The 22,184-nt window shown below is 37.7% G+C and overlaps 1 protein-coding gene across 2 annotated transcripts in view; it reads left to right on the top strand.

Annotated features, from left to right (window-relative positions):
• Positions 1–3,734: 3,734 nt before the first annotated feature.
• Bx42 (Puff-specific protein Bx42) overlaps positions 3,735–22,184 on the top strand; it is a 34,962-nt gene continuing 16,512 nt past the window's right edge. The window contains exons 1-5 of one of the 2 annotated variants that reach the window (XM_067122085.1): positions 3,735–3,962; positions 7,523–7,682; positions 11,911–12,096; positions 19,352–19,489; positions 20,345–20,514. In XM_067122085.1, the coding sequence (XP_066978186.1) occupies positions 3,946–3,962; positions 7,523–7,682; positions 11,911–12,096; positions 19,352–19,489; positions 20,345–20,514 (671 nt within the window). In that variant the 5' untranslated portion in view covers positions 3,735–3,945. Of the gene's footprint in view, positions 3,963–4,315; positions 4,425–7,522; positions 7,683–11,910; positions 12,097–19,351; positions 19,490–20,344; positions 20,515–22,184 lie in introns of those variants that run through there. The other variant, XM_067122086.1, reaches the window with a different exon arrangement.

Genomic DNA, 22,184 nt, shown 5'->3' with positions numbered 1-22,184 from the left:
GGCTGATAGTTTTATTTCACAATTTCAACATGACTTTTCATACTTTTTTATTATAAAAAAAACAACAATATATGATTCGTTTTACATTGGGAATAAAAACGCCCATCACCATCATCATCAGCAACATAACTGGCTACAACGTGTTAAGATGCAAAGGGTCTGTAAGATGTTGGATACTTAGGGCTGTAATGAAACCCCGGTGTCCAGTGATGCGTGTATTGTAGAGTAATGCTTACTAAAAGAGCGCCAGTTGCATACTGAGTACTGACTAGGTTGGAGGGAGAAGCCAACTCCGGCTGGAAAAACCGGTCTCGTTCTCTTCTACAATCTTACAGGGTCCCTTTGAAATTCTGTTACTCGTCTTTCCTGTGCTTTATTTTCCATAAATCTCCAATCACCTCCAGCCTCTCTTCTCATAGTTATCATCCACGTAAGTCTGGGTGTTCCAGCTCCCCAGGTAACCACAGATGCCTGGCTGACACAATCAAATACCATCCTCCCAGGGTTTATGTGAAGAATATTTCCAAGCCAACTCCATCGCCTTTTCATAAATATCTCATCTACATATGGGATTTTTAGAATTTTACTTATGGTATCGTTTTTAATTCTATCCTTCCATCTGACTTGTAATATTCTTCTTAGAGCTTTTGGATACATTTTCATCTTCATGCCATGATTCACATCCTTGGAGCAAAACAGGTCGACTAGATTTATGTATAATCTTTTTTTCTAGTGTAATTTCAGTCCTATTATTTCCAGATCTTCTTCAGCCTGCTCATTATTTTATTTGCCTTTTTGGTCGTCCTGGAAATTTCAGTTCAAGAGAACTTTCCTGGATACTATTCTAAACATTTGAAAGATTCAATCTCACGAATCCCTTCTCCATCTAATGTTATTTTATCATATTGTGCATACTGTCTTCATTACTCCTGTTTTTTCTTATATTATTTGGAGTTCCATCTCTCTAGATATGTGGTGTATTCTGTTAAGCAAGCCTTGTAAATATTATAGTGTTTTTCTGATTAAAACAGCATTATCAGGATATTCTGTCAAGATTTTGCCGTTTCTCCCATCAAAACCCTCTCTTAACCAAAAGGGAGTTATATAAGTATATATTCCGTGGTTAGTAATTGAACTTGTGTCTTATGGTTTCACCAAGTATGATAGTGGCTTATCCATTCAGCCACCAAGAGATATATAAGTTGATTTTGACTGCTGTGCATACTCCCATTAAATTCATGACCTGTACTTAGCACTGAAGTTTCTTAGAGTTCTTGCTTACTCATTTATCATGAACAGTTCTGGATCTTACCATTACTTCTCTATAAGCGCTTCTTCCCTGTAACTCGACGACAGGTTTGGTCGTATCACACCTTAAAGAGACTGGTTGAAGGCACTCACCATCAGGCCAGGAGGGCTGTGCCTCCATTTTCATTCTGGACAGTGCTAGAGATGGTATTACCACAGGCTAGGATACTGATTTCTTTTCTTTGGCAAACTAAAAAAGGTGGTAAACAACATCTTTTCTAAGGTTAATTCAACTCTTTTCACAGGTTTCTTGTCTACAAGGGCAACGATAATTGTGCCTTCATTAAGGATGAAGATGGGTGTGACTTAATCAATAGGTGACTCACCAGTTCCTCAAAAATAGTTAATAGTAATGGTTTCCACAGTTTCAGATGCCTTATCAAAAGGCAAGGAGTCATTATTCCGTGGAAATTGTTGGGCTCCATTGTTGTGGAGGGTCATAATTTGAAAAGGCATTATACTGGGGTTATGCAAACATGCAAATCCTTTATGTATGGTAGCTTCATGTCTCCGTCTAGTAGTTTTGCTGGTTCTCATCAATAGGTGCTGTGAGTTCAATTCCCGCCGCCGGCTGATGAAGAGTTAGAGGAATTTATTTCTGGTTATAGAAATTCATTTCTCGCTATAATGTGGTTCGGATTCCACAATAAGCTGTAGGTCCCGTTGCTAAGTAACCAATTGGTTCTTAGCCATGTAAAATAAGCCTAATCTCAGCCCTAGGAGAGCTGTTAATCAGCTCAGTGGTCTGGTAAAACTAAGGTATACTTAACTTTTTTCCCATTAGTTTCACTGTCTCTCACTATAGAGAGTACATTTTTTGGAATAGAGGTTCACATGACAGTCAGTCTCTTGATCCGATTAAGGAAAACTGAATCAGGCTTCGTTGTGAATGCCAGTCTCTGTGTCACTGCGTCCCTGTGACTCCTTTCATGTCCACCACTGCTAATATTATGTCCTAGTTTGAAACATGAGTACATTGTTTTGTCCTGAAGCAGCCAGAGTTGCTCTCTTGGAATTTAGAGTAGCATGATTTACAACAGTTGTACTACTTTACGCTCACTGAAATAGGCGTGGGACTTACAGAGCCCCATTAACTCCTTGGTTATTTTGCAATTCCACACTGCAGTGAGGATGAGGCGATGGTGTCTGGCAGACAAGCTTGGCAGCATTTTCTTTACCAAGAATGGGAGCGAGGAATTTTTACTCCTCAGCTAGCATGGTAGCTAGCTTTACATTGTACTCTTTTTCTTCTCTCAGTATACTGGCGAATGTCAGGATTCAGCCAAAGTAATTGTTTTAATCTATTAAGCCATATCAGGCTTTCATAATATTTTGACCTGCAGCACCGTGTCGAACTTTCGGTCATAAGAGATGCTTATCTTTGTTGTCAGTCTCCGCATTTGTATCAGTCTCATGCTTTTGAAAATTCTGGAATTTTTATCAGTAAACTCTGGCAATAATTCAAAAGACCGCAGAACCCAAGCCTTTCCAAGCTAATAAAAGGCATCTACAGCAGTGTATTTCCAGTCAAGAAACTAGGTAAGAGAGGTGTATACATTTCTTGTGGCATGCAGTGGCTCTCCATCATTCGTTCTAATGCTAAGAAGAGGTTTTAACTGATGTCGTCATATCAAGGTTTGTCATACTCAAGAAGGCGTGTTTGTGCAAGTGTAATATCACGTGCAAAGATAGTAACCATCATACACACACACACACACACACACACACACACACACACACACACACACACACACACATATATATATATATATATATATATATATATATATATATATATATATATATATATATATATATATATATATGTATGTATATACACATAGACATATACATATATAGGTATATAGATACGTATGTGTATGTGATGGTCACTATCTTTGCACAGTACATAAATATTTTCGAATAGCCCAATGATATTAAATTCACTATCCCTTGGGAATTATTTACACTCAAAGGTAATTTCATAAGGCATCTAACCGGACGAGGATTAAAACCTAAGCTTTTTATGGTCGATTTAAAAACTCAATGGATTATTAAGTTAGTCTTTAATATAGCAACTAGCAACCCATAGCCATGGGTTTAAAACTCGGCCGGGCTAAGTACTTTTATGAATAATTCCCTTGATGTAAGTTATTCTAAAAAAATTTGAATAATTACATATTAATCGACTACTTGTGGCATACATAGAGAGAGAGAGAGAGAGAGAGAGAGAGAGAGAGAGAGAGAGAGAGAGAGAGAGAGAGAGAGAGAGAGAGAGAGAGAGAGAGAGAGAGATAATTAAAACTAGGCCACAATGTTAAAAAAAGCACAAGAGCTTCTGATTATTCCGGTTAATAGCTGATTTCAATATTATAGTTGCTACGCAATATTAGAGCTCCAGAAAGCAATGAAGGAACCAACAAGCTAGTTCTTCTCGTGTCAGAACCCTCTGAATTCATTTATTGACTTTAATTTTTGTTTACGATTTTTCTTTGCAGGATTATTTGATTGAGTGCAGTATGTTTATATTTAGTATGAAAAATCTGAAAAAATCATTGAAATTTTTAAGAAATCCAATATAAGTGAAATAAATGGCATTTTTGTGATGTCAACAATTCGGACACAGTATCAACAAAAATGGTGTCGCTATCAGAGTATGTACTGCGGTATTTTGTTGGTTTTCTTTCCGTAGTATGTAATTTTGATGTAGAATTACGTTTGTGGGATTAAAATGACTGATAATGCTTATACAGAGTCATGATTCATTATATCTGAGACAGGTTAGGACGTATTATATGTGTGAAACAAACCACAAGAATGTTTGGTAGCTTGTTTCTCATGTATGGCAAGTTTAGGCAGGCCATTCATTCAATTAGCCAAATGTAGCATATACCTAATCCGATGCCTGGCCAAAGCGACTTTTTTACGATGTAGGAAGATACTGTCCTTATAGAAACAGTATTTTCCCTGTGATTATCAAATAAAAAGAAATTGCGTAACAATCAGTCCATGCAATCATCTTTAGTCTAATTGACTAGGCTCAGCCTTTACCTCTGCGGCTGCATCTAGTTTACAAACTTGAACCATAGTTTATTTCATAGTTCTTGCTGTGATATGTAAGAATTTAACATTTATTTTTCCAGGAAGTAGGAGTGTACTATGGGAAACGGTTCTTAGGGTTCAGAAATGCTGATAGGCTAGGCTGTTTTGGGATGATAATGGTACTTTATTCCTACTCAAGCCAAATAAATGAAGCGTGCATTTTGTCCTGGGGGATCTGGTGTGTGTGTGTGTTGCATGTTAACCATTATTGCAGTGGTAACTTTTGGTTTGTTTTCCCTCCACCTGTGTAGCCTAGTAGCCTGGGGAGCCTATCCAGTGAGAAAACTGGGTAAAACAAAAACAAGTGTGCAGTGCACCAGTCAGAGAGGTAGAAAGTATTTAAATTGGTTATTTTTCGGAAGACGCCAGCCAGCTCCCACATTATAATTTATATTTTTGGGGGGTGAAAAGCATCAAAACAAAAAATTTCTTCTCAATACATAACCTTCACAGATGCTTAATGACAGAGAAAAATATTCTAATCAAATTACGACTTATAAGGTAAGACAATACCGGCCCCTCACCCCCCTCCATAGCTAATACAGCAAAATTATAACTGCTAAACACCCCTAGCGTTTAGTGCACTGTCATTTCCTAGCCATTTTTACATGAAAAACCCAAAATGGTTTTTCTTGTTAAATGGCTAGTAGGAGTCTTTCAAAATACCCAGTTGGAGTCTTCCAAAAAATTACCTGTAAATCTATGCTATTGATAAAATGCCTAGTGCATACCTATTGATAGTAGCCTAACATACCCCCAAATTTATAAGCTTGTAAATGTAACAAGGTTAGGTAGGTTGTATGGATGTATTCTGCATAACACAGAGAACCTTAGCTTGGGTGAAGAAATGTCTACTACATTATTAAGTCTGCATTAGTTTATGTTTCCTTATCAGAGCAACTTTACCATTTTCAAGGATGATGCTTGAGAAAAATCCATTGTGATACAGTGGTTTCAGAGGGACTAAGAAGAGTTCATGAATAGGGCCCATGCTGACTCCATTTATACCCAGATTAGTATGAAAAGAATCTGTTAAATAGGTCATTGTAAAATAATGGGTATAGTCAAATTCCAAAGAAGTTGCATTATGGAGAGAAAAAGAAAACAGTCAAAAGACCTCATTTCTGCTGGTCTGACTTGCTTAGGTGTAAACTGTGTAATGGAGACAGGTTCTAAAAGCACTGTGGTATTGGTAAAGATAGGTGGGAGAAGTTTGTTAAAATCGTTGGTTGTTTACGTGCTACGAGGAATAATGCTTAATGGATCCATAGTAGAGGTACTGGACCTGTAATACAGCAGTCATTTAATGCAAATGAGGTTTATAGTTTAAGGGTCATAAATGCAAGAAATGATGTTGTATAGTAAAATTAGTATTTTTTGAATGAATAAGAGAACTCTTCTAAGACTTAAAAAGCTATGGAAGATTAGCTTTTGCTCGAATGGTAGGAATTAGTGTGTGAATTAAGATGTAATTGAGTTCAGAAGTTTTTTACATTATTATAGCTTGCATAAATTATTGTAGAAAAAGACAACTTATAAAAGATGAAGGAAGTTTTGTTTGATAATCTCGAAGTAAACTTGCAAGCACAGTTAGGTCTACCCGAAATTTTTAAAAAACAAATTTCCACTTAGCCTGACAACCTGGTTTTTGGAGCGTCAATAACTGAGGCGTGGATTCAGATAAAGTTTGCTACATGTCTTTACATGAACTCTGTTGTTAATTAGTTATGTTACCAATGTCATTTTATTTGGAATATCAGGTGGTACTAGTATGTATGTATGTGTTTTCGGCAGACAACAGATGAGTGTGTGCAAAAATGCAATTAAACTCAAAATCAGTATAAAAACGTGATTATATAATGGTTATTAAGGTACAGTAATCCTTGAAATGCAAAGTACCCGGGCCACATGCTGTACACTATATACTCTTTAATGGTTTTATAATCGAGAAATATTCGTCAAGGGGTCAATTTTGGTACGGGCAGGGGCAAATTTCAGATAGGGGAAATGCTGGTAATTGAGGGATTACTGCAGTTTGTGTTATTTCTATATATAAAAAGACACTGAATAATTCTCAGGATTACTGTATTAAACATTATAGAGTATACTGTATATAATGTATTCAGGGTGCTTTGCACTTTTGGGATGTACCATACCCAAATACTGTACCCATCATCTAAACAGACTGTATTATGTAAGTTTTGATTTTATTTGCATTTTTTTAACAAAATTTTGTCGTCTGCAGGAAAACACATACTAGCACTGTCTATTGCACTTGTACATGCACAAGATGCACTATACATATATTACAACACCTTTAGATATTTTGGGTTCGATTATAGTATCCTTGATCATGGGGACCTAAGTTTTGTAGATTAGGCTACTGTGACAAAGTTCTTCAGTTGAACATTTGTCTTGCTAGTGGCATATTTTTGGTGGTTTTGATTTACACTTATTATAAAAGGGATCATGAATAATTCTTTTTTTTTTTTTTTGGATTATATAAAGCTTTCCAAGTCAGTGTATATTGTTATAGACTAGCCAGGGTTGCTGTATGAATTTTGGCTATCTTAGCAGCATAACCTAGGTTAGCCTAGTTACTATTCCTTATTATGCTCTTTTGTATCCCACACACACACACACACACACACACACACACACACACACACACACACACACACACACACACACACACACACTTCTATGCAGTAGAGTAATAAGAGAGGGGTTAATATACTATATATGATATGCATAAACTTGCAGCACACAAAACAAAGATGAGTTCTGATTTGAAAAGAATAAAAAATCTACTATACTGTACATGTTAAGTTGTGTAGTTTTCATTACAGTGACAGAATACAGTATAAAGTAATTTATTTGAAACTCAGGCACTAGCAGCATTACTACTTAGCATGAAGTCCAGCAGCTGGCAGTTAGTAATTCTTCATAATGGCTCTCCTTACCCATTTAAGTTGAAATCATATCTCACAGCATGGTATAATATTGACTTGCCTCTAAATTTGGATGTGAAGTTTTTCTATACCATTAAAAGTATGAGAGATTTTCCATAGTTTTATATCAGATTGATTAAATTCATCATTTAACTTTACAGTATACTGCCACCGATCAGTGCGCCTATATGGGACCGTGAAAGTGAGGACCGAAGGCGATGTAATCAGCAAGCACAGTTGCAGCAGCAGGCTTTAGTCACAGCATCTCGAGCGGCTCCTCCCTATGGGCACAGGAAAGGATGGATACCACGATCTCAAGAGGTGGGAAGCATGTGTTGCCCTTTGTTTTCATAAGTGTGTTGTGTTTATGGCAGGGGATGAAGTAGACAGATGAAAGGTATGAGCGTTTAACAGTTTTGAAAAGTGAAGGGCAGTAGGTACTTCTTGAAGATTAGGAATCCAGGTGTAGGCTGCTATAATCCTCAAGTTGCTCTTATCTTCCAAATACATAATAGAATACCTTTAATGGCCATTTTTGGATATTATGTTGCCATTAATAACAACAATTTTTCTTTTGATGCATTCCCAGAACACATTTTTGGTTGCATTACACAGTTCCAAGTAACTTCTGGATTATTAATAAGCTGACAACATTATTATGATAATATTGTCATGTCATGCATCTTTGGCAAAGTTGAACAGACTGTTTGTTTATAGGTAACCTACAACTCCCACTTATGCATTAGTGTGTTAGGCCAGTCAGCACTACTAACTCTTGATTACCCAGACCTACAGACATATGACTGACAGTGGATTTTGTTGTCAGATGTCTTGAGTCTGTTGAGAATATCTTGTATATAGACTGCATATATGTAAAATTGTAATGACAGATAAATACATACTGTAGTGGAATAGTTGAAAAGTAGTGGTTCAGCTACAATATAGAGGATTTTTACATCATTCATTAAAATCATGCCACCTGAATTTATCATCTCAAATTGTTTGATGATATCATAACTGAAAAGTTGGTGGATGGCTACAGCATTAAGTATTTTTATTAGGAAAAGCCATATGTCTCTTTAGATAAAAGTGATACTAATTCTGTTGACGCAGGCAAAGTGTTCAAGAGTATTGACGCTACTTATGAACAGATACTTGCAGCAATAGTATTTGATTCAGATGGTACCAGTGTTAGGTTAGTGTAATTTATTGTTAATATGGCAGTGTCTGTGATGAATTGTATGAATATATGCATGACCTTTCTGATTCACTCTGATAGCATTCATTCTTTTACTTTCTAAAATTTGATTTTTTTATAACCATGAAGAATATTCAGATGTAGACTACTTTGCATTTATGGTATCAAATATGGTGCCAGAGGCTAAAAAAAAAAGACTTGAGATCAAAGATTGGGATGGTTTGGATGTGTAATGAGAAGGGATAAAGATCATTTGGTTAGAAAAGCTGTAGATATAGAGGTAGCAGGAGAAAGACTCAGGAAATCATAAAGCAAGGGGATAGATGAAGACACAGACCTGATGTGAGGTCAGACAGGAAAAAGCATAGGGCAGAGAAGAGTGGTGAGAAATTATATACGTCTGACCCCATAAATGGAGGAGGTGACACAAAACCATTTATGATGATAATGTTTGTATTGAGTAGAAAGCCACAATAATGTAAATGATAGACTGTATTTTCCAAAATACAAAAGGATAACAAGGAGCTTTCAACCGTTTTGACAACGGTCCTCTTCAGTTGGCTGAAGAGGACGTTATTCAAACAGCCTAAAGCTCCCTTGTTTTTTGTCCTTTTTTGTATTTTGGAAAAATACAGTCTATCATTTACATTATTGTGGCTTTTTACTCATTATTTCCGATCACAATACTGTATAGTGATGCACCACAGAGAAATTTTTATTTTGTCAGTGTGTATGAGCTCTTAGAATAGTTAAATTTGGATCAATTTTCCTGGCTACCCCTTCAGTTTTGCCGTCATCATCATCGCTGTGCCATCCATACATGGAACTTCCTCGACTTCCCTTATGGTATCATTTCAAATGTCGAGCTGTATGACTTCTAATGTTATTATTCTTGAAGCTTACTTTTCAAATTTAATTTACAGTGTCTTAGATGTAGTTTCTGTTACATACGTACCATGATTCATGTCCATGTAGCAATACAGATTTTACTAGTCTCATGTATAATCTTACTTTTGTATGCAAGTTCAGTATATCTGATTCTCAAATCTTAGTCAACCAGCTCATTGTTTGATTTGTCTGTTTTATATTTTACTCTCACTAAATTCCAACTCAAGGGAATGTGTACTTGATATTATTGTTCCTGAATACATTTGAAAGATTAAACCTCATTTATCCTTTCTCCTTACAATGTCATTTTATCCCATTGTGCATACTCTCACCTCATTACTTCTGTTGATCTTAGGTTTATTTTGAGTCTGATCTCTCTTGGTACATGATGCATTCCATTAAGCAAGTTTTATAAATCTTGTGGTGTTTTGCCTATTAAAATAGCATCATGTACTTATTTGAAGTTGATCAACACTATCCTTATTCCAAACTAAACCTTCTCTTCCATGTCTGACCACTTTTTCATTATAAAATGTATGAGAAGAGCAAACCACAAATTTGAAATAACATTTCAAATTATACTGCAAATTCACTTGACAAGACTTCATCAATATTAACTTTGCATCTAGTATTGTCATGGATGATTTCTATTAGTTTTATGTATTTTATAGGAATAGCATAGTGATGCAAACCCTTCTGTAACATAGGACTTTGGATGCTGTCAGATGCCTGATAAGCATACTGAATATTTTCATTACAACTGACATAAGTTGAATGTGCTTTTGACCACGTAAACTCGGGGTAACTTTCTTTAGTAACTTTGCTATGAATTCTCATTCATCAGGCATTGTTTCTCTCATTTAATATTCTACAAAACAATCTACTTAGTACACAAGATGTCATTCCAGTTTCAGCCAAAATCACCTCTGCAGTGATTCCATCATAACCTGATGTTTTCATCCTGCAATTTTCCTTATTACTGATTCCTCCTCAAAAGCTGAATTCATTTATGAGTACATTGAGGTCTTCAGCTTCAGGTATATCAGCCAGATTATCACCTCATATCATACTCTTGACCTCACAAAAATGTTCTGCTGACCATTGTATTTTTTCTGATATTATTGACTCATCCCTCATTTTGACAGGTATTTTCATTGTTTTTTCACCCATGGATATTTCATTAACTTTGTGGGCCAACCTAACACCAATGCACTCTGTGAATGCATAACTTTGGCAACATCGTCATACTGTTTATCTAAGTACTCTTGGTCTTGTACCTTTTGCTTCTGTGTATCCTGTATTGTATCCAAGGTTTCCAGTTTTGTACCCCATATCTCCAAAGATTAATATACATTCATAATGTCAAACCAGCCCTCCTTCCATGTCTTCCTCCTCAGATATGGTTTCTAGAACTGCTCATTTCTTTTTTCAACACTGAATTGCAAAAGCCTCTCAGTGTACCCCTTCAAATAGTATTGTAATATTTAACCAAAGTAATCTGTCAGGATTTTTGTTGGGTGTTTTAAATTTAGAGTGGCAGTGACAAAGTGATCACTGCCATACCTCTAAAAGTGATATCTGGTGGAGATTTCATAACCACCTTTATATTTTCAACTTTCATAGTAGATATTTATTTGTTTAATATCAGTTGTTAATGGGAACACTGAATTCCTTTTTAAGACTATAGGGATTGTCCCCATGATTTCCTCTTAAATGAGAAGTAATTTTGAAGTGTTTGTTCGCTGTGAGAAGAGACCAAAGTGAACAGATTAAAAGTAATAGCTTGAAAGAATTGCAGCTAGAGGCCAAAGGGCTGCTGCAAAAAAACCTTAAATACAGAGTGGGACACAAGGCACACTGAACTTGGTATGCCCCAGTTTAGAAAGTATTGTTGATTATTGATAGGTTGTGATTTTCAGTATTTTTTTTTTTCTAAAGGATGAAGCAGTTATAATAGTCATTAAAGATATATTTAAAGATATATTTCAGGTTTTTTTAGCAGTTGTCATTGTAATGCAGAATGGTATATATTAGAAGACCGTATCTTATAACCTTGTAATAGGTTTGTGAATAAATTTGTTTCCAAGTGTAAATATTTAAAATCATATTGTGAAAGTATCTTTAGAGTGAGCGTATACTGTTGTGCAGCATAAGCTATTAGTAATATACTATTTCCCATCAATGAGCAAGCAGTTTTTGAAGGTTAAGAAATCATAGTGTTCTGTTATCCATTATGCTGCAACACTGCATGGAATGATTTTAAATCGTCATATTTTACTGAATATGTACTTTTCTATATTTATAGTGTGAATGACTGGTGTTGGGTTACTTAGTGAATGATTAAACATGTAAACTGTCTTTAAAGACTAAAGTTCATAAACAGAATTTAACCATTGCTAATAATGTAGTTGTAACTTATCTATTTTGATTGACCAACAGTTAACAGTATTTAGTATCTTGCAGGATTTTGGCGATGGTGGGGCATTTCCAGAATGCCAAGTTGCTCAGTACCCATTAGGGATGGGTAAAGGGGGAAGCAGTGGAGGTGGGAGTGGAGGGTCGTCATCTAATGCCTTAGCTGTACAGTTGGATGAAAAAGGAAAAGTGAAGTATGACATCTTAGCTCGGCAGGGACATGGAAAAGATAAGGTAAAGTTGGAGTAATGTCCATAAATGTCTTAAGAATAATCTGCTTTAGAGAAATAATTTGTCTTATGTGTACCTTGAGAACCCTTAGTTAATTTTGGTGACCTCTTTAGTAGAGTGACACATCTCAACAGTGTTTTATCTACCCTATATCTGCTTTTAAACAATTACTGGAAGTTGAATTTGGTTGCATTTTTGTTCCTATTTCATGACTCCTCATGTTTTCATTTTAGGCAAACTATTGCCATGTATAGATCACATTCAGGTTCTAGATTTATTACCTTCTACCCAAGTTTATCGAAGATGACGATGATTTTATTCTGCCGTAGGTGGAGAATTACAGTGTTGGAATCATCTCTGGACCCATTTGAGGTTTGGGGAATACTGTTGATTGAGCCATTTTTAATCTTGTCAAACAGGAGGCCTCCATTGTTCTGCTCTCTCAGTTTGGACCTCTGGGCTGCAAGAGAGGACATTATTCAACACCCATCAGACAGCCCCAATGCTTGTCATTCACACAATCAGCTAGATCTGTCATATTACCCATGTGTTGGTCATACCCAGTTTCAGGATGACTTTGGTTGTTCTTGTCAGCCAGAAGCTGAGTGGTATCCTGATCTGCTGGACCTTCTCATTGAGGTACCAAAACTTTCACCCTTTTGGCCTTTGCTGGCCTTGCTGCCGCAACAACCCCATCTGATGAGGTACCACCAATCCATGGAATCATTTATGCTTGACAGTGGAGACTATCCAGCAATTCATACAAGGGACGCTTTTCTCACAGGTTTATGCAAAAGGTGTCTTGTACTGCTTGTAAGACCACAGATGTGTCTCAGGTGAAGTGGGTGATCATCTGTTGTTGGTCTTGTATAAGTAATTTACCAAGTAATTACATAGCGATAGTTTCAACTATCGCGGCAGGCTAAATTTCATAATTCATGCCAGCGCTTCAATTGTTTTAGTGTTGGTGACTGGTCCCGCCAACTATGGGAATACCAGGAACAACTTAGCAGACAAACTCATTCTGTTTTCTGCCAGTCTCAATGTAACACTGGACCTTTGCAGCAGCTTTTTTAATTATTCGCCAGTTACCTAACTGGATTTCAGTGAAGTATTATTGCTTACAGCTTTCAGGATCAGTATTTTATTGGTTTGTTATTAAGATCTGATTCAAATTTATCTTATTTCGCCACAGTAGTGAATTTGCATCAGTGATTAACTCACCTTTATGGAGTAGTGTAATAACCTTTCTGAGTAGTGCAATAAACGTAAACATTGCATCTGCTCCCATCTTTGCCGAGTAGCGTAATAAAACGTAAACATTGCATCTGCTACCATCTTTGCAAGTAGCACAATAAAGCTTAAACATTGCGTTCGCCACCAAACCAGTATTTTTACTGATGAAATACTTATCTGCGTCTCATATAATGTTTGTTAGGAGTTGAGATTTGTCTGTTTGATGGTACTCTGTGTACTTGTAACACTTATTGGTAAAGAATTAATTAAATATCTTCTTATTACACTTTCCTTTTGGAGAGAACTAAAAAGTGTAAAGGCAGAATGTAGCAAGAAGAGAAATTGTGCCTTATTTTGGTTGTGCTGGGCTCTTGTAAGAATTGATGTTCTTGACAGCTGAGAATCGGCACCGAACGCCCGCGAGCGCTCACCAATCCCCAAGTTCTTAGCTGCTGAGCTACTACCTCACCGGGGGCCCAGCTATCCTGGCGCCATCTACATCCTGGAAGCACCCGGCGCCAACTCCTGATCGTCACTCCCAGGTTCAGAACGCTATTGGGTACCTGACGCCTGTTACTGAAATCCTGGTGCCAGCTCTTCCCACATCCTAATTTTCTCTCCTGCTACTAGCCCTCTTATTTTTATTCACTTGCTCCCGCACCTGGCTTCCTCACTTCCTTCCCATGCTGTTGCCAGTCTTGTGTCTGGGTTAACAGAAGTTAACCTTGTAATAGTGAAGTGCTGTGCAGTGGAGGAAGTGGCTACTCGTCCCCTGATGCTCCTAGACAGAGGTCACTGTCAGACTCCCATGCACCAGGGAGGAGGCATACTGGATGTCCAGGGGAGGTCAGGGGGTTTACACATGGATAGTCGCCCCCTCAGTCAAACCTGTTGCCAGTCCCAGGTATTGACAGATTGCATATTCGGAACATTAGGGAATGGGTCCGCTGGGTACTTGTCCTCCGAGACATTAGTCAAGTTATCAGACTTCCTTGAGAGTTTTCCGATTCTTCCACTAGTTTCATCCAGTTCTGAAGTTTCCGACACAGACAGTAACACAGTAACTTTTCAAGTGGTTAAGAGGTTTGCTTCATCTCACAGCCTTTCTGCAGTTTCACTGAGCTTCCATCTGTCTTGTCCTCGATCTGTCTTCCTTGGATTGACGATATCTTCTCTCCTGAACGTCCCCTTTGTTGGAAGGCCATTCTTGAGCTCCAAGTGGGAGAGTAAGCGTCATATTCCCTCTTGAACCAGTACTTTTTAGCAGCGCCCATTCCCGAACGTCTGTAATCATTTTCCGAACTCCTGGCACCAACTGGCGCCTAGAGCCGATGACCGAACTTCTGACACCTGATCCAGAGCACTCGGCACTATCCAGCCAGTAATAAGCTTCTGGCTTAATACCTAGCTCCAGCTCACAAACATATTTTCTGTTTAGAGGATTTTGTCCATATGCAGAAGAATTTGTCGCAACTGGCTTTGGGCAAGGCTGCTGTTATTCCAGACCTTGTTTGTCTCCGCTGGACTTTTCAAGCCTTTTATAAGTATGCCAGTTATTATTTCCGCCACGTACAGTGTCACATATGTCTCGGTCTGTACAGGATATTGTCCATGCAGGCGTTATCGAGTCCAATAAGTAATAGACAACTGTCAAGAGTCACCGGGGTCGGCGTTTAGTCCACACAGCTTTCTGCAAATCTGCACGATGGTCTGCGGGTTGGTATGACCACAGCCCCTCTTTTCTCTTTTAATAGAGAATGAGACAAGATCTTCCAGTTGGGGACCTAAGCTTCTGCCTCTACGGCACTTGTCCTTGCTTCTCTTACCCTAGAGGCCTAGACCAACTGGGACAGGGAACACAGCCAGTCCCATCCTTGTTTCCCAAAGCCCCAGTTTTAAGTCAGACCTGCAGTGGTGGATGTCCAAGCTTAGCCTTTCGGACCCGTTTTACCACATTAAGGAACCTTTGTCTTCCTCTGTTGTGTTTTCCAGCTCCAGACCCTATATTATAGCATGGGCAGTAGACTCCATGCTCCAAGCTCAGCCCTTCAAGGACCCTTATGCCTTCCCACCCTGACATAGTCAAGGAAGTGCTAAACAATTTTAAGGTCATCGCAACATTACAATGACTGCCTTTAACCAATTTTGAACCATGATATGATGTCTTCGTCAATCCTCTTGCTCCATCTGCCAGACTAAGTGAACTTTTTTCCATAGTTGGCCTCGCAGACTCCTTGTCCCTTGTTCCGAGACATCTGTGGCCTAATGGTGGATTGCCTCTTGAAGGAGATCTAGTCTCTCTTATTCCATCGTTAAGGGGTATCGAGCCATGTTTAACTCAGTAATGAAGTTTGCTCATTTACCCTTGAATTTTCTAGCCAAGAACGAGGACTCTTTCAGTCCTGACTCTGTTCTTTCTATCTTAAGAATTAAGGGAAGAGAAGTCATTCTTGTCAGCTGAGAGGAGTGCTCTAAGCACCTAGGAATGCCCTTCATCCCCCGAGCTCTTTCTCTCCTGACTTTCAACTCATCTGACTCCAGCTACACCCTGGCACCAGCTCATGCTCCGAGCACCTAGGAGCGTCAGAGCTCCCAAGTAATGCGTCTCACGGCACCCAGATCGTCTGGCACCAACTGCAGCTTGATGTCATCTCACAGTACCCAGCACCCATTGCCAGCTACAGTTTGTCTGACACCAACTCTCATCTCATATATAGCTCTGGGGAGAATAGTGAGCTGTTTTCCAGTTGGAACATTGAGGTATTGCCTGAGCAAGATTGGAAGAGCAGAGGACCTTCCATATCCTTAGTGTTTTGGCAAGGACCCTTTTAGCCCTCTGGCTAAGAACATATTGTCTTTCTTCCCGAAAGGATTTTATTCATGAAACTACTCCCAGGTTCAGGAGAGCAGTTTGCCTGCTTTTAAGTGGAAGCTATGCACGTCAGAACAACTTCTACTTCATTAGCTTTCAAGCACAGGGTGCCCCTTACTTCCATTCTACGATCGACCCACTGGATGTGTAATCGATCTTCATTTCTCACAGTTTTAATTAAAACGGTGTTAAAATATTTTGCATTGCCTTGCAAAGTATTAGTAACTGGCATGGTATCACGGAAGGAAGCATATGATTTTCTCCTACTGTCCCTTCACCTTGTAGTGAAATGTAAATTTTGAGGAGCCGGTGGGGGTTACGAGGTACCAGAGCACCTGCCACTCTCAGTGGATGGGTTGTAGTTTTTCTTCAGTGTAGGTGACAACATTGTCTGGTTGTTTTTATTTTGGTACTGTGCCCAGGGCAAGGGCACCTTTTTGCTAGCCATCAGATAACTCCTTGAGCTCCATAACTTCACTGATGCTTTGTTAGCAATCAGAGTACTCCTTTGCTACATAGCTCCCACTGAAGTAGAGGCACTCCTCAGCTTTACCACCATGCCACTACAGGTTAAGATGAGCACCAACCAGAGGCAGTATTCTCCTGCAGTAGCTCTCTTGACTGAGAAGGAATGACAAGCATTGTCTTCAATGCTAGCAACTTTTCTATTTCAATTCATTTCATGACTTAATGCTTTGGAGTAGAATTTGTCCATGTATCCTGCCTCCTGTCAATATGGGATGCAGCTATGTAATTACTGTACTTGGTAAGTTACTTATATAAAAATGACATTTGTATATTAAAGTTTTATATATATTTACCAAGTAATTACAGAATCGGAGCTCACTCTCCTCCCCCCTTGATGGACATGGGGCACAAACAGAGTGAGATTGTCTGCTAAGTCATTCCTGGTATTCCTGTTAGTGGACTGGACTGGTCACCTACATTAAAACAATTGGCGTGCTAGTGCGAATTTTGAAATTTACCATGCCGCCATGGTTGAAACTGTAGCTATGTAATTACTTTGTAAGTATGTATAAAACTTTATTTTTTATTATAAAAAATGTCATCTCTCTCTCTCTCTCTCTCTCTCTCTCTCTCTCTCTCTCTCTCTCTCTCTCTCTCTCTCTCTCTCTCTCTCTCTCTCTCTCTCTCTCTCTCTCTCTCTCTCTCTCTCTCTCTCTCATCTCTCTCTCTCTCTCTCTCTCTCTCTCTCTCTCTCTCTCTCTCTCATGACCTTTCTCTCTCCTTGCTTGAGGTCTCCATGCTCTTCCTATGAACTCAGGCCTTGTGAGTGGGATGTCACCCTTGCTTTCCACAGCCTCACCCAGGCACACAGAGGATAGAGATCTCACTGGTTCTCATATGTTCTCAAATCTTTGGGACAATCTCAGGAGCCATCCTGACAAAAAATTTAAGAGATATTTGTCTCCCACTGGAATGTGTATCTGGTGACCAAGATGAGTTGCTGTTATGGTAAATGAGAGTTTAGCATGCCTATGAATCAATCATTGGGTATGGTTGATGACTCAGTAATCCTTGGCAAGGGTTAACGAGTCTGGGATTGCTCCATATGGGGCTTTCAAGAAGTTTTTGGTTGTTTAGGCACTGAGGGCAGGTATCTGGCAATGCTTGACCTTTATCTCTTTCTACTGCACTGTAGAGATGTCACTGAAAACTCAGTAATTGAAGATCCAGGAATATCTAAGTACTCAGAACACTAAAATATGTATGCATATACAAAGCAAATTTCAGAGCTAATACCCGGGATTTGGGATGTATCCAGGATAAAAAGGGTATATAAAAGGCTCCACTGTCTGTGAAGTGAGGTAGAACAAGTGGCAGCTTCAAGGAAAGTTTAGTGAGAAGAGGCTGAAAGGGCTCTGAGAACTGTGAACCTTCTGGCAGTGAGCAGAGGAGTTATGTCAAACGTACTGCATTTCCTTTCTAATGGCTTGTGTCAGTTTTGTTCTGAAGCCTTACATATCTCCAAATTTATGTAAGTCACACCTTGCATATGTTGAGGAGTGTCTTTATGAGTATGCTGAAGAAAATGAAACGTAATACTTTTCAAAAATGAATATCTGATTAATACAAGTGTGCATAAAACTATTTATTAATATAAAAATGTAATTTTCTGAGACAGAACAGAAAGAATTGAGGGCAGCAGTTATGCAAACGTAACTGGCCTAAGAAAACAAAACCACATTAAAAGTAAGATGAATATAAATGTTACTCTATGTGGCTATGACTTGGCAAGAGAAAACCTTCACGCTAGAATGACATGAATGTGAAAGCAAAATTGTCAAAACTGTCTAAAAAACATTACTGAATTTACTGGATTTCCAAGGGCAAAACTGCAATACATAGGAAACAGAATGAGCTGCAGGCTTCTCAGGGTAACTGCAAGACAGTACCCCATTTGCTGTTTGCAGGACAAGACAAAGAGTTAAGGTGAAAAAGGAAAGGTAAACCATGACTGACAGCACATACAAAAAAATATTTATTGGTCTTGGGTTGAACAGCAGCTCATTCATATGGATGTAAAATGCACAGAACAGTGAGAATTATTGCCTTGCAGCTGAATGAGTTGGCTGGTGTGTGCACAGAGGGCATCTTTCTTCGACTTTCAAATTGGTATGCCTGGGTGCATTATGTATAGAATACTGCTATGTATGATTAATAGGTTTAATAAAGCCACATTTTTAAATACTGTATACAAAACAGGTTTTTCATATAAACCCATTTATCATAGAGTGAATGCCCACCTTCTTTCCCCACACTTTGAATGTTAAACTTTTGGTTTACAGTAAGTGAAGTGGTTGTCATGTGCAGGACTGAGCATACGCAGTAGAAACATTCTTAGTCTCGGAAACTATTAGTTTTTGTGCTTAGATTTCCATGTTCATGGATACAAAGCAGTATATGATAGATGGATTTGTATGAAGCAAACCTGATGTACAAAAAAACATGGTTTTTTGTTATGACATCTCAGAAACATTCTATTGTCCCTGGGATAAATATAACTTGTGTTCATGTTAAATGCCAAGAGCGCTGTATCTCCAGGTATTTAAACTATACTGAAGTGTATTGAAAGCATAATTGGTAATCTGATAACAAGGAGTTTTATTGTTGTTTTCTTTTCAACAGATTGTTTACTCAAAGTTAACAGACCTTTTACCATCTGCCATTACATCTGAAGATGATCCAGAGCTCCAGAGACCAACTTTAGAAGAAATAGAAGATACAACAGAGAAAACAAGACAAGCCTTAGAAAAGCTTACCCAGGTGAGTGTATGCGTAGCATGAAACATGGATGACAAGAAATTTTTAGTAACCTTGTGTGGATGTGGTTGTTCACAAATTTAAAATGAAGTATAATAAAAACACTGTACGGTATGATGATCAACTTGCTCACTTTCCAAATTTTTTCTGTTCGTAATTTAACTGGTTGAGTTCTCATAGCTTTTACCCCAGGAATCCAGCTAACAATTATGCTGGTAGTGGTTACACTCTCTCTCTCTCTCTCTCTTTCTCTCCCTCTTTCTCTCTCTCTCCCTCTCAATGTTACTTGAGAACCCAGAAAGAAATGCAATTCTTATATGCATGGGCATTGTAACAAAGGTTAAATACTAATTATTCACATTGGATAGAAACTTATGTATGTGAAACTCCATAATGCATAGTAACCACTACATGAATATCCTTCACATATATGTGGAAATCCATAATGTACAGAAACCACTACATAAATATCCCTCACTTACAGAGTTAGGTTGTCATAACTCAAGGAGTAAATATAATTACAACCTTGACAGTTATGTTGTTATGAAGATAATTTCAGGTATACCATTCAGTATAGTTTTTCTTGTTAAGTAATAAAAATGAACTCTAGGTGAATAGTATAACTGAATCTTATTTTGTTATTCTATTAAAAATAAATGATTCTCAATAACAATTTTTAGTAGTGTGGTCATCTTCATACTTTGAATCAGATTAAATGGCTTGTCTATCTCTTCTGTGTATTTGAAAGCTATTTAATTTAAAACTTTTACCATGGATGATGACCTGGAAGTTGATGACCATAGAGACCTTGGAATTGCCACTTGCTAAGTTTCATCTGTGCCTTTTTTTGCTCCTTAGGGTAAAATTTCTTCAGCCATGCCAGTAAGATGTGCTGAAAAACAAGCTCCAGCCCAGTATATTCGTTACACACCTTCTCAACAAGGAGTTTCTTTCAACTCTGGGGCAACACAGAGGGTCATCAGAATGGTTGAACAGCCAAAGGATCCCATGGAACCTCCAAAATTCAAGTTTGTGGCTTATGTTCAGATGTTCAGAAATTAATGTTTTATTATAACCATGATTATTGTCATAGCAGAATTTAGATGAGTTATTTTAATTTGATGGTTGGTTACACTAACAGTAATAGTAATATGCCAAGTTTTGTGGATCTTTTAGTATGTACTGATCACTTAGGACATTGAAAATGTCTCTATTTTAATTTCTCTTTTCATTCTGTTAGACTTGAAAGATGGATTTGTTAGTTTCCTCAAATGGGACTCGGTTAAAAATTTTAATCCAAACTTGGTTTCTATATTTTTGCCCAGTCTAAAGCAATTAACATTTCTTATATGTGAATTCTTAGAAAAGTGTCCCCCTTTCATAAGTTGATATTTGCACTGTACTTTCTGCCCTCCTATTTCTTGTAAAGTTTGGTCTAATTGAAATATTAGAGGACAGTATCTTTTCACAAGAGAAACACATGTAGCTTTGGGGTGTTTCCTTTTTTAGGCCAAGCATAAGGGAGATTTTTTCTAGGATTAAAGGGTAAGCACAAGGCACGGAGGGTGCTTTGCAATTAAAGCTTTTCTCTATAACAAAAAATAAATTGCCATCATTTAAATGTGGTTTTGTATTGGTATTGGTACAGAAAAAAATTTATTAGCATTATCCGTCAATGTGTCATGTTAACAAAGTAATAAGGGTTATCATGAAGTAGAGTTAAGCTCATTTTATGATGTCAAAAACTGATTTCTAATTCATTCATCATTTGTTGATTTTATTAGGTTTCTTTATTACTACGAAAGTGTGTAACAAGACCACTGTGTATATAAACCCACCTATAGTTTCAATGGCTTGGTTGTGTGCTTAAGTGACTATTTGAGAGTTTACTGTGGATTACTTGACTAGATTTCATTCATCCCCTGTGATGTGCACTTTTTTTTTTATTAACTGTTTACATTGAACAGTATTGTGAAAATCTTAATGAGACTCATTCTTTATAGTAATGTACAGTGCTCCCCCATTTTTACGCGGGAATAGGTTTCCGAACCTATCGTGGAAATGCAAAATCTGCGGAAATGTAAAAAATCGCTTCTAAAAATGCTTATAACTGCGTATTGCAACATTTCTCTGCTTAATTTGATAGTTCAAACAAAGTTATACCTTAAAATATCATACTAAAACAATTTAATATCATTTCAAACAAAAATACACCCCAAATCATCCTAAAACACCCAAAGTAAAGTAACCTTACATTACAGTACTCTCCTACTACCGTTACTCTTAAGTAAGCTATATACTTCCCTGAAATGCTTATAACTTCCTATTTTAACAGTTCATTGCCAAACTTGACAGTTCAAACAAAAATATACCTCAGACTATCATCCCAGAACACCCTAATATCATTTCAAAGTCATGTTGCAAAATTAAGGTCAAGCTTACAACTGTTACTCTTAAGTATCCCCTAACACGCAAACACGCACGTTTTCTTTGGCCTAAGTAACTTTGTGCATTCTGCTCATATTGTATGTCGTACTGGTCATATATTTTATGTATATTTTCCTGTGTTTCAAGATGATTTCGAAATGATGTTTACTGTACAGGTAAGTATTTTAGGATAGTACTACTGTATAAAGCATTTCTAAAATGCATGGGTAGTTTAGATAGATGGGACACTTACATACCTCCAAACAGAATG

Source organism: Macrobrachium rosenbergii, chromosome 20, assembly GCF_040412425.1.
Source record: "Macrobrachium rosenbergii isolate ZJJX-2024 chromosome 20, ASM4041242v1, whole genome shotgun sequence".
In the NCBI taxonomy this organism is placed as follows: domain Eukaryota; kingdom Metazoa; phylum Arthropoda; class Malacostraca; order Decapoda; family Palaemonidae; genus Macrobrachium; species Macrobrachium rosenbergii.
This window is presented reverse-complemented; position numbering and strand designations above follow the sequence as displayed.